At 40.8% G+C, this 25,685-nt stretch overlaps 1 protein-coding gene across 1 annotated transcript; it reads left to right on the plus strand.

The window, feature by feature from the left end:
- The first annotated feature begins 23,884 nt into the window (after nt 1-23,884).
- On the plus strand, nt 23,885-24,949 carry LOC128651568 (gap junction delta-2 protein-like). The gene has a single exon (XM_053704589.1). It carries the CDS (start codon nt 23,885-23,887, stop codon nt 24,947-24,949), a length of 1,065 nt encoding a protein of 354 aa, XP_053560564.1.
- The last annotated feature ends 736 nt before the right edge of the window (nt 24,950-25,685 follow it).

Below are 25,685 nucleotides of genomic sequence, written 5' to 3' on the forward strand. Positions count from 1 at the left end.
TTTTATGGCCAGACTGGTGTGCATCATCCATGTGAGACAGGATGCAGTCTCAGAATTGTGATGTCATCACTTATTATTTAAAGGGCCTCTGTTCAGTATGCTTTGCCTTTGCGTTGTCTCAGACCTGTTTGTGAGAGTTCCTGTGTATTTCCTGGCTGCCTGACGTCCTTCCTGGTTCCTGATCCCTGGCTTGTTCCTGACTCTGCTGTTTTCCTTGTTCCTGATTCTGGCTCGTCTGACTATTAGCTTTGGCTCCTGACTCCGCTCGTCTGACTACCAGCTCTGGTTTTGATTCCTGGCTTGTTATTTGACTTGTGGACTTTTTATTATTTTTTGCTATTAATAAAGGTGTGATTATTTTTGCACTTCTCGTCTCAGTCTGATTCCTGGCACCCTGACACTAGGTAACTCAATGTGCACAAGCACAATGTTATATCTATATGACACACATAAACTAAGGCCTTCTAGTGGTGAAAAACTGTCAAAATGCATTCATATAAGAGGCGGCCTTCAAGGTCTTAGAAATTAGCATATGAGCCTACCTAGGTTTAGCTTTCAACTAAGAATACTAAGAGAACAAAGCAAAATTAGTGATAAAAGTAAATTGGAAAGTTGTTTAAAATTACATGCCCTATCTGAATCATGAAAGTTTATTTTGGACTAGACTGTCCTTTTAATTTGAAAACCACTGTATTAGTTCTTGTTCACTTCCACTCCACACTAGTCGTCAACATATCTACGAAAAAAACTTCACCCTGGGGTCATTGAATAACATGGAGTGCTTGATCTCAAAATGAGCCATATATAAGTTGTCATACGTCGCCACATTTGACCCCATCGCTGTGCCCGACATTTGCAAGAAGAAATCATTCTCGAATTTGAAATAATGATATAGATATGTCTATTTAAAATAAAAATACAATTTTCTTGTATGTAAAGAACATTGGGATGTGAAATATTAATAACTCTTATTAATTTGTTTTGTAATTTCCCCTATGGTTCTTGCACCCAGACCTGTCTGGGGTTAACTGCCTGTGACTCTGGGGACAGCACAGCTTCTTGTGAGTGCCAGTGAGCACCCAGAGCTGAGCATGTTGCAGGGTCATGGGATGTGTACCTGGTCTGGTCTTAGAGTGCAGTTCCTTTCCGTGTTTTGTATATGACTGGAGTGATTACATAAACCTGTGCACCCTTCACTTGTTCTCAGTTTGTTTGGATTGAGAACTTGAATTGTGTGGCTGTTTTAGGGTCCCAGGTTTTTGGAAAGGACCTTGACGTGGTACTTGGGCTTGTCCTATTACCAGATGCGGTAACTAACTTTTCCATTTTTGCTTTTAATCTTAGCTGAGAGCTTGCTAGTAAATGCAGGCCTTTCTCTGTGTTATATATATATATATATATATATATATATACACATACATATATATATATATTTACATTTTATAGGTACTTAAGATGGCAGACATAATTAGAGGGGGAAGGATCCTACACTGCAGAAAATATAAAAAAAATAAAGAATATTTAATTTTAAAAAAATTGCCTTCAATTTTCATATTGGTAGACTGTCTGCCAGTACCTAAGATAGCAGTGAGGGAGGGAAGAGAGCATGTCTGCTATTTCTGAACAAAAGGGATCCCAGAGAAGCTTTTACAACCATTTGTGCCATGATTGCCCAATCAGTATTTAAATAATTATTAATTTCAGTTAGAAGCCAAAAGTTTGTGAAAAAGTTAACTTTTTTTTTTAATATGATCACATTTGGCGATGAAATGGTGGCATGAAATATTCCAAAATGGACATTTTAAAAATATATATAGTTTTGACAGGTGAATAGAAAAAAACAATAGTCGTTATTTTATACAACCATATGGGGTATCACTAGAAAGGCCTGATTGTCTCTTACAAAATGGTGTATAATATGTATGGGTACACTTAACAAGAGAGAAGATAATTAAGGTGAAACCAATATTGAACAAAAATGCCAAAATTGCTTGTCTCAATTAAGCACAGAAACTGGGAAATACTGTGGGCCTTAAGAGATTAAACACCCCTTTTCCCACTTTTGTCCTTCTCCCTGCTCTACTTAGAGCACTAGACACGTAAAATAAGCCAGCCCTGTAAATTTGGGGGAGCTGGCACATTTAAGGTTTTGAGGTGCTACAATGATGAATGGGCAGCATAGCTCCCCACAGTACCCCTTAGAATCCCACTTAGGGCCAGATTACGAGTGGAGCATTTTTGTTAGCGCAAGGAACGTAAACATGATTGCAAGATCACAGTGTTCTTTATGCTCAAATCCATATTTTCTTTGTGCGAACTTGCAGTAATTTACGCTCTTCATATTTTCTATGGGTGGTGTCCAGGAGCATTGTCCGTTCATATTAAAAGTTGAAATATATGTGATCATTTGAACGCAATCCCATTTAATGCTCAAACTTTTTATGCAACATTTAAAGAGTTTGGCCGGAGGAAACAATTGCACTAAACTGCTCTATTAACCCCTAAACTGCCACACCCCTACATCACAAACTACCCCTCTACACTATTAACCTCTAAACCGCGACAACCGAACATCTCAAAGTAACCCAAAACTCTATTAACACCTACACCATCACACCCCCACATCTCAAAGTAACCCACTACTTTATTAACACCTACACCCCTCTACACTATAACCTCTAAACCGCGACAACCGAACATCTCAAAGTAACCCAAAACTCTATTAACACCTACACCATCACACCCCTACATCTCAAAGTAACTGTCAGGTTTTTTTCCCTATTTTGTTTGCCATGTGCTGCTGGCAGCCATTTTACTAACCTCTCTTGCTGGTGCATACTGTGTGATGCTGCTCATTTCCTGCACTTCCTTTTATGGCCAGACTGGTGTACATCATCCGTGTGAGACAGGATGCAGTCTCAGAATTGTGATGTCATCACTTATTATTTAAAGGGCCTCTGTTCAGTATGCTTTGCCCTTGCGTTGTCTCAGACCGGTTTGTGAGAGCTCCTGTGTATTACCTGGCTGTCTGACGTCCCTCCTGGTTCCTGATCTCTGGCTTGTTCCTTACTCTGCTGTTCTCCTTGTTCCTGATTCCGGTTTGTCTGACTACTCGCTTTGGCTCCTGGCTCGGCTCGTCTGACTACCAGCTCTGGTTTTGATTCCTGGCTTGTTATTTGACTTGTGGACTTTTTATTATTTTTTGCTATTAATAAAGGTGTGATTATTTTTGCACTTCTCGTCTCAGTCAGATTCCTGGCACCCTGACATTACGCAAGGGCCATGAATCCTGATGGTGGTAATAATCCACCTTTACCTGCCATAATTTCCAGGATGGATGAACAGGATCACCGCTTGGATCAATTTGCACTAGCCCTGCAAACTGTGCTGACTCACACTGCACATTTTATGTCAAGTTATGGCTGCTCCTGTTTCCGCTGCTGCACCTAGTTCTACCAGGAGCATGTCCGGTTCTGCACCTCTACCTCAGCATTATGGAGGCGATCCTAGTCAGTGCAGAGGGTTTTTGAACCAGGTGGGCATTTACTTTTTGATGTTACCTCAGGCATTTCCCTCTGACAGAGCTAAGGTGGGATTTCTCATCTTGTTACTCTCTGACACAGCTCTTGCCTGGGCAAATCCCTTGTGGGAGACTAATAAACCTGTGATTTCAAATTACCCTGAATTTGTGGCCTTCTTTTGATGTTCCGGCTTGCTCCTCCTCTGCTGCTAAACGACTCATGTCCATTCAGCAAGGTACAAGATCTGTTGCTAAGTATGCCATTGAGTTCCGTATGCTTGACACAGAGGTAGGTTGGAACAATGAAGCCCTTGTTGCCGCCTTCTTTCATGGGCTCTCTGATGCGATTAAAGACGAAGTTGCTGCCAGAGATTTACCAGAAGATCTTGAGGCATTGGTGTCTTTTTTGATCCTAATTGATGTCAGACTAAGTGAGAGTCCCTCTTTTAAGGAGCGCTTGCGGAAGCCTCCTGTTCCGTTGTCTCCTATGTGTTCGTTCCCACCTATGCCTCCCTCTCCTCCCATGCCTCCTGGTCCCGAGTCATCAGGTACTGCTGTGCCGATGCAGTTGCGATTCACGTGTCTCTCAGCGGCGGAGAGGGCCTTTAGGAGGAGGGAGGGGCTCTGTGGGTTACAGGGCCACCTTTTGAAGTATTGTCCTACATAGCTGGAAAAGGCTCACACCTAAGCTCCTGTCGGGGGCAGACCTTGGGTGGTTTATCCTTGTCCCCGGAAGCGCTAAGGGAGAAACCTTTGGTCACGGTTGTGCTTTCCTTGGTGGACTCCTCCATAGTCACCCAGGCTCTTGTTGACTCTGGTGCTGCGGGCTGTTTCATTAAAAGTGCTTTTGTATCAAGTCACTCCATTCCTGTTTTGCCTCGGTCCGTTCCGCTTGCTATTGAGACCATTGATGGCAGCCCCTTCAGCCCACACTCGTTACTCATGAAACTGCTCCATTATCCATGGCTGTTGGAGCTCTCCATTTTTAAACCCTCCAGTTCCAGGTGATAAACTCTCCACATTTTCCGGTTGTTCTGGGTTATCCCTGGCTCCAAAAGCACAATCCCAGTCTCGACTGGCACAGGTCCGAAATTTTGTCGTGGTCTCCGCAATGTATTTCCACTTGTCTTCGGATACCAGTTAAAGTCTTGTGCACTTCTTTGGTATCTTAATTGCCAAATGAGTACCGAGAGTTCCTAGACGTTTTTGACAAGTTGCGTGCTGGTACGTTGCCCTCTGTCTGTTGCGGAGAATTGTGCTATGGAGGAGTATGTTGCAGATGCTCTGTCACTAGGGGATCATCCGCAAATCCTGCTCTCCTGCAGGGGCTGGCTTCTTCTTTGTGAAGAAAAAGGGTGGAGCGTTAAGACCATGCATCGATTATAGGGGTCTTAATCATCTTACCATTAAGAATGCTTACCCTATTCCGCTCATTACGGAACTCTTTGACCGCCTCAAGGGAGCTACGGTCTTTACTAAACTTGATTTGAGAGGAGCGTACAATCTTGTTAGGATCAAGGAGGGCCACGAATGGAAAACAGCATTTAACACCAGGAGTGGGCATTATGAGTATATTGTAATGCCCTTTGGCCTAAGTAATGCTCCTGCAGTTTTCCAGGAATTTATTAATGATGTCCTACGAGATATGTTGCAATAGTGTGTTGTGGTGTACTTAGACGACATCCTCATACACTCACCCACACTTGAGGCTCATCGTTCTGATGTTACACAGGTTCTTTGGAGACTACGTGAGAAAGGCCTGTTTTGTAAACTCGAGAAATGTGAGTTCCATCAGACTCAAGTAACCTTCCTAGGTTATGTTATCTCCGTTGCAGGGTTCTCCATGGATCCTGACAAGTTATCTGCAGTTCTGCAGTGGCCTCGCCCAGTTGGTCGTCAGTCTATTCAACGTTTTTGGGGGTTTGGCAATTACTATAGAAAGTTTATTAAAAACTTTTCTTCCTTGGTCAAAACTATCACAGACATGACCCGTAAAGAGAATGATCCACTCCATTGGTCACCTACTGTCATTAAGGCCTTTGATAGTCTTAAGACTGCTTTTGCTGCCGCTCCAGTTCTGGCTCATCCTAACCCTGTCCTGCCTTTCATTCTTGAGGTCAATGCGTCTGAAAATGGAGTAGGTGCCCTCTTGTCTCAACGTCCTACGCCTGATGGTTCCTTGCATCCATGCGGTTTCTTCTCTAAGAAATTGTCTCCAGCGGAGTGCAATTATGAAATTGGTGACTGGGAATTACTGGCCATAATTTTGGCACTCAAGTAATGGAGGCATCTTCTCGAGGGTACTAGCGTGCCAGTGCTCATTCTTACTGACCACAAGAATTTAACTTATCTATCTGAAGCAAAACGTTTGTCGTCCCGACAGGCCAGATGGGAGCAATTTTTGTTTTGATTTAATTATGTGGTCTCCTACCTGCCTGGTAGTAAGAATGTTAGGGCTGATGCCCTCTCTCAACAATTTTCCCCTCTGTCCAAGGAGGAGTCTGTACCTACTCCAGTTATACCTCCTGAGCATATTTTGGCTACCATACATACTAATTTGACTTCTCCCTTGGGGGAGGAGATCCTGGCTGCACAAGCCAATGCACCTCCTGAGAAACCTAGTGGTAAGTGTTTTGTTCCTGAGAATCTTCGAACTAAACTTTTGCACACTTACCACTATCCTAAAGCCGCAGGTCACCCAGGCAAGAACCAAATGATTTGGTCTGTCACTCGACAATTCTGGTGGCCAGGTCTTCGTTCTGATGTTGCTGCATATGTTGCCTCCTGCTCAGTTTGTGCACAGAATAAGACTCCTCTACGTCTTCCTGTGGGTCTTCTTCAACCTATTGCTAATGGTTAGTGTCCTTGGACACATCTTTCCATGGACTTCATTGTCGAGCTCCCTGTTTCCAATGGCAATACTATTATCCTTATGGTGGTTGACCGTTTTTCTAAAATGTCACATTGCATTCCCTTGAAGAAGTTGCCTACCGCTCAGGAGCTTGCTTCAATTTTTGCCCGGGAGGTCTTCCGTTTACATGGGTTACCCAAGGAGATAGTGTCAGACCGGGGTAGCCAGTTTGTCTCCAGATTTTGGCATTCCTTTTGTGCTCAAATGGGGATCCAGCTTTCCTTCTCCTCGGCATATCACCCTCAATCCAATGGTGCTGTGGAACGGTCTAATCAAGCTCTGGAACAGTTCCTCCATTGCTATGTCTCAGATTACCACAATAATTCGTCTGAACTGTTACCTTGGGCAGAGTTTGCTCATAATAGTGCTATTAATGCTTCCTCCAAGTTATCCCCATTCATGGCGAATTATGGGTTTCATCCATCCTTGTTGCCCGATTAATTCTTGTCTCAGGGTATTCCAGCTTTGAAGTAGCATCTCCGGCAACTCCGTTCCACGTGGGTGCAGATTCAGGATTGCCTTCATTGTTCTATGCAGCACCAAAAGTTCCAGGCTCATCGTAGGCGTCTGCCAGCGCCTTCCTACCAGGTTGGTGAGAGAGTTTGGCTGTCCTCCCGCAACTTGAATCTTCATGTGCCTTCCAATAAACTGGCTCCCGTTATGTTGGTCCTTTTCGAATACTCCGACGGGTCAATCCTGTGGCCTACGCTCTTGACCTTCATCCTGCAATGCGCATCTTCAATGTTTTTCATGTCTCCCTCTTGAAACCATTGGTTTGTAATCGGTTTACCACTGTGTTGCCTCGTCCCTGTCCTATCTTTGTTGACAACCATGAGGAGTATGAGGTCAGCAGCATTATTGACTCTCTTATGTCCAGGGGCCGTAGTCAGTATTTGGTTCACTGGAGGGGCTACGGTCCTGAGGAGCGTTCATGGGTTCCCTCCTCTGATGTTCATGCTCCTGCCCTCCTCCATGCCTTCCATGCCCGTTTCCCCAATAAGCCTTTTGTCCTCCCGTGGGGGAGGGGTCGTTGAGGGGAGGGTACTTCAGGGTTTTTTGCCTGTTTTGTTTGCCATGTGCTGCTGGCAGCCATTTTACTCACCTCTCTTGCTGACTCTGGTGCATACTGTGTGATGCTGCTCATTTCCTGCACTTCCTTTTATGGCCAGACTGGTTTACATCATCCATGTGAGACAGGATGCAGTCTCAGAATTGTGATGTTATCACTTATTATTTTAAGGGCCTCTGTTCAGTATGCATTGCCCTTGCGTTGTCTCAGACCTGTTTGTGAGAGCTCCTGTGTATTACCTGGCTGTCTGACATCCCTCCTGGTTCCTGATCTCTGGATTGTTCCTGACTCTGCGGTTCTCCTTGTTCCTGATTCCGGCTCGTGTGACTACTCGCTTTGGCTCCTGACTCGGCTTGCCTGACTACCAGCTCTGGTGTTGATTCATGGCTTGTTATTTGACTTGTGGACTTTTTATTATTTTTTGCTATTAATAAAGGTGTGATTATTTTTGCACTTCTCGTCTCAGTCTGATTCCTGGCACCCTGACAGTAACCCACTACTCTATTAAACCTTAAACCACCACAAACCAGTAGCAGACCTACTCAACAGAGGGCCCTGGTGCAAGATTTTGGGGGGGCCCCAAAGGTAACTAAAAAAAAAACCAAAGGACTAAAATACATTCTGCTTAAAAAATTATTTTGAGGATAAATAGATGGACCTGCTACTTGCATTGATAAAAGGTTTCCCTGCATTAGGATTGTACACATGTATAGGCTTGCTGTTATGGGCCCCCTCCTGCTCTTGGGCCCTAGTTCCACTGCACCTGCTGCACTAATAGTAGTTCCGCCCCTGCCACAAACTAACCACTTGCATCTAAACCCGCTAGCCTCCCTAACCTAACACCCCCTAAGTTACCCCAATAAAATAATAACTTTAAAATAAAAAACCTAACCTTACCCTAAAAAATAAAATAATATAACATTACTGTGGGGGGGGGGGGATTAAATTACAGAAAATAAAAAAAACTACCATAACAAAAAAAAAGATACCAAAAATAAAAGAAAACAGGTATGACTATTATAAAACCCCACTTTAAAAAAAAAAATCCCAAAATAAAAAACCAATACTAACACTAAACTACAGAAATAGCCCTTAAAAGGTCCTTTTGTAGGGCATTACCCTACAGTGATACAGCAATCTACAAGTAACCCCCCACCCTCTCAAAAAACAAAAGTCTATTTTAAAAAAAACATACTCAAAAAATTGCCCTGAAAAGATTAGGTTTTTTATTTTTAAAGTTAAGGATAGGGTTTGTTTTTTTTCAGGTAAGGTTAGATTTTTTAATTTTTTTTTTAAGGTACTGTTAGTTTTTTTACCAGGTAAGATTAGTATTTTTGGGGTGTGTTAGATTAGGGTGTTAGCTGGTTATGTGGTTTAGATGTTAAGGGGTAGTTTGTGGTGGGGAATGTGGTTGTTTAGGGGTTATCAGTGTAGTGGGCTACTTTGCTTTGGGGAATGTAGCTGTTTAGGGGTTAATAGTGTAGCGGGTTACTTTGAGGTGGGCTATGCAGCAGGTAAGGGGTTTATAGTGTAGAGGGGTAGTTTGCAGTGGGCTATGCGGCGGGTTAGGGCTTAATAGTGTAGAGGGGTAGTTTGCAGTGGGCTATGTGGTAGGTTAGGGCTTAATAGTGTAGAGGGGTAGTTGGCAGTGGGCTATGTGGTGGGTTAGGGCTTAATAGTGTAAAGGGGTAGTTGGCGGTGGGCTTTGTGGTGGGTTAGGGCTTAATAGAGGCCAGTGAGGTAGCTCAGTTGGTAAATGCCCTGACTACAACAAAAACCTGTTTAAAAAGATCCAAGGTCACAGGTTCAAATCCCGGCAGGGCCGACTCAGCCCTTCATCCTTCCGAGGTCGATAAAATGAGTACCATTAAATTGGGTAATAATGACAACTATTACTATTCAGCTGCCGATTTGGTGAATTTGCTGAAAAAAGCGCTTTGAGTCCCACTGGGAGAAAGGCGCTATATAAATACTAGTTATTATTAATAGTGTAGAGGGGTAGTTGGCAGTGGGCTATGTGGTGGGTTAGGGCTTTATAGTGTAGAGGGGTAGTTGGCAGTGGGCTATGTGGTAGGTTAGGGCTTAATAGTGTAGAGGGGTAGTTGGCAGTGATCTATGTGGTGGGTTAGGGCTTAATAGGGTAGAGGGGTAGTTGGCAGTGGGCTATGTGGCGGGTTAGGGCTTTATAGTGTAGAGGGGTAGTCGGTGGTGGGCTTTGTGGTGGGTTAGGGCTTTATAGTATAGAGGGGTAGTTGGCAGTGTGCTATGTGGTGGGCTAGGGTTTAATAGTGTAGAGGGGTAGTTGGCAGTGGGCTATGTGGTGGGTTAGGGCTTTATAGTGTAGAGGGGTAGTTTGCAGTGGGCTATGCTGTGGTTTATGGCAATTTGGTTTAGTGCACGAGTATGGGTGTTGTGATGAGAGTAGGAAGTGATGTCACTAGTTTGGGGGCGGGGCTTAGGTCCGGTAGTCTGTGTCGCAGTTAGTTAGTGAAATCAACCTGACTAGATGTATGTTTCTGTGCTTTGTAATAAAATAGAGTTGTACCATCATTGCTGTGTCCTGCATATGTGCTGCATCTCATGACATGGTGTCAGAAGTTCTGGCCTGCGCTTCTGTTCCTTATTGATGACGATGTCAAAGTTTACCCCACCTGAGCCTTTTGACTTCTCTCAGCCTGCAGCTTGGCCCACATGGCATCAGCAGTTTCAGTGCTTCAGGATCGCTTCTAAACTGAACAAGGAGAGGTGAAGTACAAGTTAATTCTCTTTTATACTCTATGGGGAAGGATGTGGAGCCAGTGTTTAATGCTTTTATTTTCCAAGAAGGGGAAGAATTTAACTTTTATATAGTTATGGATAAACTCAGTGCCCACTTTGTGCCCAAAAGAAATGTGATTCATGAGAGAACTTGTTTTCACAAACGTAATCAGCGTGTGGGAGAATCTGTGGAGTCATTTGTGCGCCGCCTGTATGAACTAGCTGAATTCTGTGAGTTTATTGTTGCTAAAGAAGAGCAAATCAGAGACAGAATAGTTATTGGAATTGCTGATGCTGAAGTCTCACTGAAGCTGCAGTTAGAGCCTGATTTAACATTAGATGGGGCTATTAGGATGGCCCGCCAGAGTGAACTGGTGAAAAAGCACCTGATCTAAGGTCTGAGAGTATTGTGGATGAAGTGCAACAGTTGTGGATGAAGTGCAACAGTTCAGGAAAACTGCTAGTGAAAGGCACAGTGTGAGCGGTAGATCTAAAATAACGGATAGACCTAGAAGTGGATGGGCGAAGCATGCCCGATGCACACGGTGCAACCGTGCCCATTATCAGAGTGCTATATGCCCGGCCAGAGATAAAAGATGCAGAAAATGTAACAGAATGGGCCATTTTGAAGTGGTGTGTAAAACTGAATACATTAAGGAGATGCAGGTGGATAGTGACCCAGAGGGTCAGGAAGTGTCTTTTGTGGGGTCTGTTGTGGAACGGCCAAGCTCAGAGGAAGATTGGAAGGTTACTTTTACTGTAATGGGAGCCAAAGTTGATTTTAAGATTGACACAGGAGCAGATATCACTGTAATGTCCTTTGCTGCATTTATGAAACTGCCTCGACAGCCCCAGCTGGTGAAGGTTACTACAAATGTCCATAGTCCCGGTGGCCGCATTGATTGTGTGGGGAAATTTCTTCCCAGCTGTGAGTACAAGCAAAGGAAATTCACTATGTGGGTGCATGTGATTCGAGGTCAGTGTGTTAGCAATTTATTGAGCAGAAAAGCAGCCTGTGACTTGGGCCTCATGACCAGAGTGAATGAGATCTCCGAAAATATGTTTGGTAAATTGGGCCTACTGAATTGCAAGCCAGTCTGTATAGCACTTAAAAGTGATGCAGTCCCATATAGTATTTCTACTCCCCGTAGAATTCCGTTCCCGCTCATGCCTTAAGTGGAGAAGGAGCTTATGCGCATGAAGTCTATGGAGGTTATTGAAGAGGTTGTTGAAGCAACTGACTGGTGTGCCCCCATTGTTCCTGTTCCAAAAAAAAACGGAAAGGTGCGCATCTGTGTGGACCTGAAAAGGTTGAATGAGGCAGTGAAGAGAGAGAGATTTGTGCTGCCGACATTAGAAGATATAGCTCCAAAGTTGGTTGGGGCGAAGTTCTTTTCTACATTGGACGCTTCTAGCGGCTTTTGGCAGATCCCCTTAGATCCAAAGTGCCGCAAACTGACTACCTTTATCACACCGGTAGGTCGGTTTTGCTTCTGCAGACTCCCCTTTGGGATATCCTCTGCTCCTGAAATCTTTCAAAGGGAAATTAGTTCTCTCCTGAGTGACCACGTGGGCACGGCAGTCGTCATTGATGACATTCTAGTGTATGGGTCTACAGTGGAGGAGCATGATCAGCGTTTAAGTTGTGTGCTGCTGGCTATCAAAGAGTCTGGGCTGAAGTTAAATAAAGAAAAATGTCATTTTAGGAAAACTGAATTATGTTACTTTGGGCATATTATCAATGGGGATGGCATCACACCAGACCCCAAGAAAATTTGTGCTATTGAACAGATGAAAAGCCCTACTGATGTACATGAGCTGAGACAGATATTGGGCCTTGTAAATTATGTGGGCAAGTTTCTTCCAGATTTATCAACAGTTCTACACCCTATCACAGAGTTGATAAAGAAAGACGTTGCCTGAGTCTGGGGACCTTCACAAGAAAAATCTTTTATGCATGCCAAGTCCCTGCTGGGGTCTGCCCCAGTGCTGGGGTTCTGAGACCCTTCCAAAAAGACTGTGGTTAGTGCTGATGCAAGCAGTTATGGGTTGGGGGCTGCTCTACTGCAGTTAAATGAAAATAAACTACAGTCCATCGCCTACTGTTCCCGCACACTGACGGCTGCTAAGTCAAAATACGCTCAAATTGAGAAAGAGTGCCTGGCTGCAGTTTGGGCCTGTGAGCACTTTCAGCGTTATCTAGTGGGTTTAGAGAAATTTAGTCTGGAGACTGACCATAAACCGCTAGTCCCTCTAATCAACTCTTATGATATCGACAAAACACCCTTAAGATGCCAGAGACTTTTAATGAGACTACTCAGGTTCAATGTTCAGGCAGTGCATGTGCCGGGGAAACAACTGGTTGTGGCAGATACACTATCCATGCTCCCGCTGGTTGCTGCTGAAGAATCCTCAACCGAATCTGATGTGAAAGTGTATGTTGATTCGGTTCTGGCCTCAAAGTCCATTTCTTCAAGGAAACTGGAAGAAATAAAGAAAGAGACATATTTGGACACAGATCTGCAAGAGGTTATAAAGTACATAAAAGAAGGCTGGCCCGAGAGCCGGGCAGCCTGGATGTCTTTAAGTTCTTACCAGTCAGAGAGGTTGCAGCTCACAGAGCTGGAGGGATTGGTGCTGTTCCAAGACCACATTGTTATTCCTGTCAGCATGAGGAAGGAGATGTTAAACAGGATTCACGATGGCCACTTAGGCATTACAAAGTGCAGAGAAAGGGCAGCTACAGCTGTGTGGTGGCCTGGGATCAGCTCCGACATTGCAAATCACGTGTCTAAATGTGCCTTTTGCCAGGAACACCGGCCTACTCAGAGAAGGGAGCCCTTGATTTCTACTCCGCTGCCTGCGGGGCCGTGGCAGAAAATAGCTGCTGATTTGTGTGAACTGCACGGGAAAAAGTTCCTTGTTGTGATCGACTACTATTCCAGGTATTTGGAAATTGCACCTTTGAATGATATCACAAGTCAATCATTCGTCTGAAGAGCTTGTTCACCCGGTGGGGCATTCCGATGGAGCTGGTGAGTGATAATGGCATGCAGTTCGCTTCTACAGAGTTCAGTGCTTTCAGCAGGGAATATGACTTTGTACATTCCATGTCAAGTCCACATTACCCGCAGGCCAACGGAATGGCTGAAAGGGCAGTTCAAACAACAAAGTTCATTTTAAAGCAATCTGAGCCGTACCTAGCCCTCTTGTCATACAGGGCGACGCCCATTCAAGCCACCGGGTTTAGCCCGGCACAGCTGATGCTAGGACACCAGATTCGCACCACTTTACCCTCAGTGGCTGTCTTCAAGCCGACTGGCTCTGTTCCTCAGGACGAAGTCCTTAGGAGGGATGAAGAGGCCAAAAAGGGCTATCGTTTCTTCTACGACAGGAGACATTCTGTCAGGCCCTTACAGGAACTAAATGCGGGGCAAAGTGTCAGAATCAAACTGGATGATGAGAAGAAATCGAAGACGCCTGCTAAGGTAATTGGACGCTCTCCAGAACCAAGGTCTTATGCAGTCCTTACTGATAGAGGGACGGTTACACGCCGTAACCGAAGACATCTTCAGCCTATACCAGAGAGTCTGGAACTGGATGCCTCAGTACCACCGCCGGTGGGATCTCCTGTTCTAAGAGTGGTGCCTTCCCCTCAGCAAGATCATAGCGGGGATATGTCTTTGCCTCCAGCGAACTCTTATTCGCCTTCTTCTGTATCAGAGGACAGTTCATGCAAAGTTACATCAAGCGGAAGAGAGGTGAAACTTCCGGCCCGATATAGGGACTGACTTTAGCTAGAACAGTGAACGGAAGTATGGGCAGAATAATCCCATGGTCACTGTGGACTAGGGTAGTCTACCCCGATGTCCAAGTCAGGATGTAATTAATGTTGTTTATTTTTCTGTAACCAATTTGCCATATACTGTTCAAAAATGTTGTTGTATGCTCTTTGTATACCCTGTTATTTGTTATATTTAAATGTATGCTTCGCCCTTTGAAAAGGGGGAAGATGTGATGAGAGCAGGAAGTGATGTCACTAGTTTGGGGGTGGGGCTTAGGTCCGGTAGTCTGTGTCGCAGTTAGTTAGTGAAATCAACCTGACTAGATGTATGTTTCTGTGCTCTGTAATAAAATAGAGTTGTACCATCATTGCTGTGTCCTGCATATGTCCTGCATCTCATGACAGGTGTTTTTTTCCAACTTCATTAGGAGAGTACGTTAATGCGGTCGCAATATTCTAACTACTGCTCTTTGCACACATTTAGGGTGCGGCGAAAAAAAATGTACTTTCAGCTAGCAAAGAGCAGAAGTAGAGAAGAATGAATGTGCGAATGAGAGCTGTAATTATCGCTCCACTCGTTATCTAGCCCTTATTGTTTTACTCTTTCAAATATGTTTAATTATTACTACAAATTGTATCATTTATCATTTTTAATTATTATTTATTTATTTTTGCCTTAGACCTAACACTAGAGAAGCTTCCCGTCTCCCATCCGCACCAGTTTAGAGTATAGATAGTTCATTTTCTTTGCCTTTATTCTGGCATGTTCTGTGGTGTTCAGCTGCTGAATAGCTGCACAGAAGAGATGGCCCCATGTTGCATTTACGTCTTTGTCACTCACTGTAAATCAAACCTTTTTGTCGTGCAATGTTGTACAATGAGTATGGGAGACAAACAATGTGGATATGTGTTGTCAGCCTATTCTCTTCCCACTAACACAGACTGAGAGTGCATCACATACAGACTGCTCAATCCTGGAACTAAATGATGTGACTACCACTAACTAAGAGGTATTTTCTGTCTCCATTTCAAGGGGCACGATAAGGTAAGTCTTCTACATATCTAAGGCCTCTGTGTCATTTTTACTTTCCTTTTGTTGTGACAGAAAAAAATATTTCAAATTAAACACAGCAATTAATGCAAACAAAAAATATGTTATAGATAATGTAACAATGTACAAGACCACTAATTTGTTTTTTAACCTTGGCAAAGTGATTATGTTTAAAATATAATAAGTGTTACTAATAAGCAAAAACAGTACAAAATAGATTCTCAGTGCAATAAAAAAACATCCTAATAGAACTTACAATTAGTGTTATGTGAAGGTAGCAAGATAATTAGATTAGATAATTAGATCTAAGTAGTCACTGTTTAGCATGTACCTGTAGATGGTTTAGGTATACAGCAGCATACCTATGTATGCACTATGCACTCTAGCCTCTCTGGGGAACATGACACAAGCACAATTTTCATAAGTACTTTACATTTAAGGCCAACAAAGTAAAGAAAATAAACTGCAATGTTTAATTTTCTTTGAAGGGAAGCTAAACATAATAACTAACTGAACTATGCACGTGCATTCTTCAACAAATTGCCAGCTACCCCTCTCCTTAAAAGGACATTAAACCCAAATTTTTTCTTTCATGATTCAAATAGAGAATACCATTTTAAACAACTTTCTAATTTACTTCTGTTATCTAATTTGCTTAATTCTCTTGATATTCTTTCCTGAAAAGAATATCCAGATAGGCTCAGTAGCTTCTGATTGGTGGCTGCACATAGATGCTTCATGTGATTGGCTCACCCATGTGCATTGCTATTTCTTTAACAAAGGATATCTAAAGAATTAATCAAACTAGATCATAGAAATAATTTGGAATGTTGTTTAAAATTGTATTCTCTGGCCTCTAGTTATCAATGTCTGTCGGACCTGATCCGACAGTGCGGATCAGGTCCGACAGACATCGCTGAATACGGCGAGCAATACGCTCGCCATATTCAGCATTGCACCAGCAGCTCACAAGAGCTGCTGGTGCAACGCCACCCCCTGCAGACTCGCGACCAATCGGCCGCCAGCAGGGGGTGTCAATCAACCCGATCGTACTCGATCGGGTTAATTTCCGGCGATGTCTGTCCGCCTGCTCAGAGCAGGTGGACAGGTTATGGAGCAGCGGTCTTTGTGACCGCTGCTTCATAACTGCTGTTTCTGGCGAGCCTGCAGGCTCGCCAGAAACACGGGGCATCAAGCTCCATTCGGAGCTTGATACATATGCCCCATTGTCTGAATCATGAAATAAAAAGTGTGGGTTTAATGTCCCTTTAAGCCTTTAAGTTACTTAAGAAAGTAACTAGACAATTGTTAGACAAAGTTTCCCTTTATGTATGTGCTATAAGGCAAGGAACCTTTTGAGTGCATATGTTTTTAACACATTGCAGTCAGTTATTACTTTTATTGTTCCTTAATAAAATATTTTACGTCTATTTAATTTGGTACAAAGTGGAATTAATTATTATTTCTGCTTCTTAATGTTTTCCAAATCAGTGACAGAGTTGTACTATAATTATAATGTAAATCACAGTCTCTCTCTCTCTCTAGTTATCTCGACTCTCTCTCTCTCTTTATATATATACTGTATATACTGTATATATACATATACATACATAATAAACAAATTACAACATTTTGTAAATAAAGTATACTTTTTAATATCTATCTAATTTTACGTAATTGATGCAAAATCTATATTAATTGATTTTTTAACTTCTAAATGAATAAAATGTGTATATATGTTTGTGTTTATTTGTCCTCAAATTCTATTGTAGAAATTAAAGTGTTGAATTCCTGGAACACCTCCGCTCTGCTACAGATGGAAATACAGCCTGTGGTTGGAGCATACATACATATGCCAGCTTTTCATTTGCTCACCAGCTGTATCCTTATCTGGAGTGGCACAGGCACACAGCGTTATAACTAAAATGTGTATTTTATTTTAAAACTAGATTGGCCCTTTAAGCTTAAAGGGACACTGAACCCAAATTTTTTCTTTTGTTATTCAGATAGAGCATGCAATTTTAAGCGACTTTTTAATTTACTCCTATTAGCAAATGTTCTTCATTCTCTTGGTATCTTTATTTGAAAAGAAAGAATGTAAGTTTAGATGCCAGATCATTTTGGTGAACAACCTGGGTTGTTTTTGCTGATTGGTGGATACATTCATCCACCAATAAAAAAGTGCTGCCCAAGGTTCTGGACTTTCTTTTTCAAATAAAGATAGCAAGAAAACAAAGAAAAATTGATAATAGGAGTAAATTAGAAAGTTGCTTAAAATTGCATGCTCTGTCTGAATCACAAAAGAAAAAATTTGGGTTCAGTGTCCCTTTAAAACATCACTACTAACTCAAAACTTGTTAAAATGTCATATTGTTGTTTTGCTTATTTGTAACAGTGACTTACAACTTCTAAAGGACATAAGTTTTCTACGTGTCATGATTTTTAAAGTAGAAAAAATACAGCCAGTCAAAAAAAAATATTACTGAAGGCCTTCAGCTCTGAAAGACATACTACCAGATGTTTTATGATATGGAGGAAAGAATCTTAAAACGACAGTGTACTATAAAATGTGTTTCCCCTTAATGTGTTCCAAATTACTTTTTTATAACTAATGCAGAATATTAAATGTATGGGAAACTGTTCATTCATGTTTATTTTTGTATTTGAAATAGCCAGCTTTGGTCATTAACACCGTCATCTCTTGTTCTCAAGGACATGCCCATATAAATGGACTGATCTTAAAGAAAGAGCAGACCTGGACATGTTATCTCTGTTACGTACTGAGAAGCTAACTGGGATATTAAAGGGATAGTAAACCACAACATTTTATTTTATGATTACGATAGAACATACCATTTTAAACAAATTTGCATTTTACTTCGATTATCAAATTTGCTTCATTCTCTTGTTATCCATTTCTGAAGGGGATAGCATTGCACTACTGGCAGGAAGCTGAACACATCTAGTTATCCAATCACAAGAGACAAAAGTGTGCAGGCACCAATTAGCAGCAGCTCCCACTAGTGTATGATATGTGCGTATTAATTTTTTAACAAGGGATACTAAGAGAACGAAGCACATTTGAAAATAGAAGTGAATTTAAAAGTGTCTTAAAATTGCATGCTCTATGTGAATCATGCAAGTTTAATTTTGACTTTCCAGTCCCTTTATTTTGTGTTATTGTTCTTCTGTTTACATAGCGTTTCTATAGAGAATACACATGTATTCATGTTTATAGAATAAGCGGCAGTTTCAACAGGCAAAAGTGCCTATTTTAAATAACAAACTAAAGGCGAAGGAGCTGTTTGCAATCAATTAAATACACTCCAGCTGGTAGAATGGATCATTGGGAACACATTAAAGGAGACAAAATTTTAGAGTACAATGAAGTACAATGAAGTGCTTGCTTCAGTAATATTTGTACTGTTCCACTACTGCAAATTTCAAACATGACTTTTATCTTACTGTAATGTATTACTTCAAGTCCTATTAAGAGAAAATTCTATAAATTATAATCTTTTTATATAAGAAACAACACACATGCCTTTATTCATTTAAAAATCCAGATGACTCAACTGTGAGGCATATCATTTAATTATCTCTGTTTTTGCATCCAGCTTATTTAGTAAGATTTGGAGATTTACTTCATATTAGTAAATCCACCCTATGGGGTAACAGAGATTGAAAAGTTTTGTCTCCCTGGACAGTTTGCTGAATTCTAGGTGATCCGACCTAGGCCAAAGATCAACGTTCAGAATTGCATATAAATCTTGCTCTAGGACGGTGTTTCTCAACTCCACTCCTCAGGACCCTTGACAGGCCAGAGTTTCATAGGGACATTAAACCCCAAAAAAATATTTCATCATTTAGATATAGAATGCAATTTTAAACAACATTCCAATTTACTTCTATTATCTAATTTGCATCATTCTTTAGATATCCTTTGTTAAAAAAAGCTGTATAGGCTATATAAATGGATCATCTAAAAAACATTTATGCAAAGAAAAATCTAGTGTATAATGTCCCTTTAAGATATAATGAAACTCTGACCTGTCCAGGGTCCGGAGGACTGGAGTTGAGAAACACTGCTCTAGGAAATTTGTGTGTTAGAAATTGAAGGGGAGTGGCATAAGGCTAGATTACAGGCGGCAACCTACTTTTTCACTCGCGTGCAGACTTTGCTAGAAGTAATATTTTAACACGGGCAGGTTTGCGTGCGTATTACAAGTTGAAAGTAAAACGTTTGCGTGCAACTGAAACATGGTGCGTGCTAACTTCACCACTTAAAGTTTCAGTAACTTCTCCCCACCGACTTTAATGAAGCATGTCACAAAAATACCTAACAGTTATCACGGGCTAACCCAATACACATTAGACCTACAGTGATAAAGCAGAAGTGAGTTATAAAGATTTAAAAGGACGTGAAACCCACATTTCTTTAAGATTCAGATAGAATATACATTTTCCAAAGTACTTCTATTATCAATTTTGCTTCATTTTCTTAGTATCCCTTATTGAAGAAGCAGCAATGCACTACCGGGAGCTAGCTGAACACATTGTTAAGCCAATAACAATAGATATATATATGTGCAGCCACCAATCAGCAGCTAGCTTCAAGCTCCTGAGCCTGCCTATGTATCTTTTTCAGCAAAGAATACCAAGAGAACTAAGCACATTAAATAACAGAAGTAAATTGGAAAGTTGATTAAAATTGTATACTCTATCTGAACCATGAAAGTGTTGGGTTTTATGTCCCTTTAACATTCCAATTTTCTTCTCATAAAATAAATGTTTTTATTTTGAGATATATATATATATATATACTGTATATATATATATATATATATATATATACTGTATATATATATATACACAGAGAGAAGCACACTCACAAGAACGAACAACTGTCTCAATACCATTGTTAGCCTGTTCTATGGCGATTTACCACCTGGGTGCAGTTTCTTTTAGCCCAGTAATGCTTTTCACGGAGTAAAACTTTCCTGTAGTGTATCAGTCTGATCCCGCCTATTACGGTCAGTCCAGCACCGAAATACCAGGCACTTCCTCTCTGAACAAGGAACACAGAAACCCCAGACTATCATTTCGGCCTTCATTGGGCCTCGTCAGTGAGGTGTAGCCATATTCCTCTAAGCACACTGAGCAAGGAGTCCACATCTGTTTTCCCCTTTTTCCATAGGTAGACTAAATACACACAGAGAGAAGCACACTCACAGGAACGAACAACCGGCTCAATACCATTGTTAGCCTGTTCTATGGCGATTTACCACCTGGGTTCAGCTTCTTTTAGCCCAGTAATCCTTTTCACAGAGTATACAGTATCTCACAAAAGTGAGTACACCCCTCACATTTTTGTAAATATTTTATTATAACTTTTCATGGGACAACACTGAAGAAATTACACTTTGCTACAATGTAAAGTAGTGAGTGTACAGCCTGTATAACAGTGTACATTTGCTGTCCCCTCAAAATAACTCAACACACAGCCATTAATGTCTAAACCATTGGCAACAAAAGTGAGTACACCCCTAAGTGGAAATGTCCAAATTGGGCCCAAAGTGTCAATATTTTGTGTGGCCACCATTATTTTCCAGCACTGCCTTAACCCTTTAGGGCATGGAGTTCACCAGAGCTTCACAGGTTGCCACTGGAGTCCTCTTTCACTCCTCCATGACGACATCATGTAGCTGGTGGATGTTAGAGACCATGCGCTCCCCCACCTTCCATTTGAGGATGCCCCACAGAGGCTCAATAGGGTTTAGGTCTGGAGGCATGCGTGGCCAGTCCATCACCTTTACTCTCAGCCTCTTTACCAAGGCAGTGGTCGTCTTGGAGATGTGTTTGGGGTCGTTATCATGTTGGAATACTGCCCTGCGGCCCAGTCTCCGAAGGGAGGGGATCATGCTCTGCTTCAGTATGTCACAGTACATGTTGGCATTCATGGTTCCCTCAATGAACTGTAGCTCCCCAGTGCCAGCAGCACTCATGCAGGCCCAGACCATGACACTCCCACCACCATGCTTGACTGTAGGCAAAACACACTTGCCTTTGTACTCCTCACCTGGTTGCCGCCACACACGCTTGACACCATCTGAACCAAACAAGTTTATCTTGGTCTCATCGGACCACAGGACATGGTGCCAGTAATCTATGTCCTTAGTCTGCTTGTCTTCAGCAAACAGTTTGCAGGCTTTCATGTGCATCATCTTTAGAAGAGGCTTCCTTCTGGGACGACAGCCATGCAGACCAATTTGATGCAGTGTGCAGCGTATAGTCTGAGCACTGACAGACTGACCTCCTGCCCCTTCAACCTCTGCAGCAATACTAGCAGCACTCATACATCTATTTCCCAAAGACAACCTCTGGATATGACGCTAAGCATGTGCACATCTTTGGTCAACCATGGCAAAGCCCGTTCTGAGTGGAACCTGTCCTGTGAAACTGCTGTATGGTCTTGCCCACCGTGCTGCAGCTCAGTTTCAGAGTCTTGGCAATCTTCTTATGGCCTAGACCATCCTTATGTAGAGCAACCATTCTTTTTTTTCAGATCCTCAGAGAGTTCTTTGCCATGAGGTACCATGTTGAGCTTCCAGGGACCAGTATGAGAGAGTGTGAGAGTGATAACACCAAATTTAACACACCTGCTCCACATTCACATCTGAGACCTTGTAACACTAAAGAGTCACATGACACCAGGGAGGGAAAATGGCTAATTGGGCCCAATTTGGACATTTCCACTTAGGGGTGTACTCACTTTTGTAACCAACGGTTTAGACATTAATGACTGTGTGTTTAATTATTTTGAGGGGGCAGCAAATTTACACTGTTATACAGGCTGTACACTCACTACTTTACATTGTAGCAAAGTGTCATTTCTTCACTGTTGTCACATGAAAAGATATAATAAAATATTTACAAAAATGTAAGGAGTGTACTCACTTTTGTGAGATACTGTATATAAATATTTAAAAAGAAAATTTTCTTCTAAGTGAAGAACATGTTAAAGGGACAGCCAACACCAGAATTTTTGTTGTTTAAAAATATAGATAATCCCTTTATTATCCATTCCCCAGTTTTGCATAAACAACACTGTTTTATTAATATACTTTTTACCTCTGTGATTACCTTGTATCTAAGCATCTTCTGACAGCCCCCTGATCACATGACATTTTATTTATTATCTATTAACTTTCATTTTATCTAATTAGTGCAGTGTCTGCCACAAGCCACGGTCGTGATCACAATGTTATCTATATGGCTCACATGAACTAGTTCTCCCCTGTTCTGAAAAGCAGATAAAAAAGCATGTGATAAGAGGCGGCCTTCAAGGGCTAAGAAATAAGCATATAAGCCTACCTAGGTTTAGCTTTTAACTAAGAATACCAAGAGAACAAAGCAAAATTGGTGATAAAAGTAAATTGGAATGTTGTTTAAAATTACATGCCTTATTTGAAACATGAAAAAAATTGGACTTGACTGTCCCTTTAAATATTTCTATTAAAAACACAGTAAAAAAAACATTACATTATATATAAAAAAAGAATCAATTTTTTATGTTTAAAGGTATTTGAATGGAAAGGGATCCAAAGTGTGTGTATATATATATATATATATATATATATAAATGTGTGTGTATATGTATGTATGTATGTACAGTATATATATATATATATATATATATATACATACACACATATACACACAAATAGACATGTATACACACACACATATATATATATATACATATATACACCTATACATATTAAGACATATATGTGTATGTATATATATATATATATATATATACATACACACATATAAACACAAATAGACATGTATACACACACATGTATATATACATATATACACCTATACATATTAAGACATATATGTGTACATTATAGCCCTTCCTAAATACTGTATCATAAACAATATTCATTTTAACCCTTATAAAACAATGTTATTAATATTTATATAAAATATTTTAATCAGAAAGTGTATATATAAGTGTAATTATTTATTTTAATGTATTTATGTTGTATTTGGTGAACAGTTTTTTTAACCCTTATAATTGACATTAGGGGGCCGATTTATCATGGCCCAAATGGGGCCAAATTCCCCTGTTTCCGCACAAGCATTCAGGCTCACTGGAAACAGGAGTTTAGAAGCAGCAGTCTTAAGATAATGTTAAATGCCGACAGCGTCTGCTGCTGGAATTCAGCGATGTCTGGCGGACATGATATGCTACAGCGTATTATGTTGGCCAGACATTGATAAATCGGCCCCTAGGTGCACTAATCCGGCAGGCTAAAATTTTGGGGCACAAACGTTTACTTTAAATTTCTAATATGCGCGCTAGTTAATGTGGTTGCAATATTGCTTATTGCGCCACTTGTAATCTAGCCCATAGCCAATTAGGACACAGCTTTTATGAAAATCAATGTCAATTTGCATCAACTTTCTATTTCTCACACTATCTGCCCTCTCTAACATACAGAATTATTTGTGCAACAAATTACTGAATTTCTCTTTGTGCAGCCTAAAATAAATGGTAATGTGTAACTTCCTGTAAATCACTCATGCTAGTTTACAGAAGTAGTGCAATATAATATGGTAAAATGTTCATAAGTTCTTGTCATATTGAGTCCTTTCAAGTTACCCACTTTTACAGTTACATTACCAATATATACCCTTTTCTGCAACTCAGGTTTGTTATATTCTGAATTTAGAACAATTGCTTCTGCTCATTAATATCTTCTTTACTAGGTGCAAAAATGGGTGACTGGTCGATCTTGGGACGTCTCTTAACAGAGGTCCAGAATCATTCAACTGTCATTGGAAAGATTTGGCTGACAATGCTTCTTATTTTCCGGATTCTTCTGGTAACATTAGTTGGAGATGCCATGTATGGAGATGAACAGTCTAAATTTACCTGCAATACTCTTCAGCCAGGTTGCAACAACGTTTGTTATGATAGCTTTGCTCCTGTCTCGCATCTTAGATTTTGGATATTTCAGATTGTGCTTGTTTCTACACCATCCATTTTTTATATCATCTACGTCCTGCATAAAATTGCCAAAGATGAGCGGACGGAACTGGAAAGGGCCTACGTAATGGAGCTGCTCCAGAGTCTATCCATTGGTGAACATCTGCAAAAGAGCAATGTAAACCCAGATGCTGAAGAACAAGGAAATGTCAAGGAAGCTTCAAGTAAAGGACATAGGTTTAAACCAAAGCTTAATAATGATTCAGGAACAGGTACTTTACCACTCTTTGATAAGATGCACAGCATTTACATTGCCCATGTAGTGCTCAGATCTCTTATGGAGATAGGGTTTTTGGTGGGACAGTACTATCTTTTTGGGTTTGAGGTTCCTCATCTTTTTCAATGTCAAACCTATCCATGCCCAACCACAACTGATTGCTTTGTATCTAGGGCTACAGAAAAGACAGTTTTCCTCAACTTTATGTTTGGAGTCGGCCTTGGGTGTTTTGTCCTAAATATCGTTGAGTTGCATTACTTAGGCTGGTTTTACGTGTTCCGTATACTGACAGCTGCTTGTTACACCTGCTGTGAATTTAAAAGCAAAAAGAAGACAATGGTGCTGTATCCAGAACAAAACAGTTTACTCATACACCTAAAGGACACAATACAAGAACGGTTTGTTCTAAAGACTACATCAAGCATGTCACAGGAGAAAATAAGTTTTGTCCCTAGTCAACCAGCTGCTATTTCCTTTACTAATGATGATGATAATGATTCTCTGTCCAGAAAGAGTCCTGATATCAAACACAGTAACTTAGCTAAATTTTCCAAAACCAAGAAGTCTTGGCTTTAAAATATATTTTCTTTTGTCATGTTTAGGGATGCCAACATGATCTGACATTTGTGTTTATGAAAGACTTTGAAAAATTAGTATGTATATCATTAAAACATGTTTTAATTTTTTTACCTTAAAGGGAAAGTAAAGTCAAAATTAAATATTCATGATTCAGAAACAGCATGCAATTTTAAACAACTTTCCCATTTATTTTGATTAGCAATTTTGCTTAGTTCTCTTAGTATTCTTTGTTAAAGAGTATTCCTATGTGAGCTTAGAACCATGCACATTTTCTTAGTCATCTTACAGCAGTGTTAGCACCAATTTTAGCAATGTTACACATAGTTGCAAACTTTGGGCAAGATTACAAGTCGCACGGTATGTCTTTTCCGTGCATGATATGGTCTTTTTGCAAACAATATTTGTTGCCCTGATATTACAAGTCTTAAAAAATTGCGAATTGCGAATCGCCTTTTACACAACAATCCTTTTCGCATCTCGAAGTGCTGTAGTTATCAGTTTTCCCCAACAAAAAAGTTTCATGAAAAACTTCAAAAATACATTACAAAGTGCAGTTACACTCATATTAACACTACCTAATAACAATTATTTCAAAAATGTATTGCACAAAAATGTTATAAGCGTTCAAAGATTGAAGATCTCAGGTGTTAGGAAAAAAAAAGGCTTTAACTTTGAGACACATACATATAGATTGCTAAATATGTATTTGTATGTATATATACTGTATATGTTT

The sequence above is a fragment of the Bombina bombina genome, chromosome 3, assembly GCF_027579735.1.
Source record: "Bombina bombina isolate aBomBom1 chromosome 3, aBomBom1.pri, whole genome shotgun sequence".
In the NCBI taxonomy this organism is placed as follows: Eukaryota; Metazoa; Chordata; class Amphibia; order Anura; family Bombinatoridae; genus Bombina; species Bombina bombina.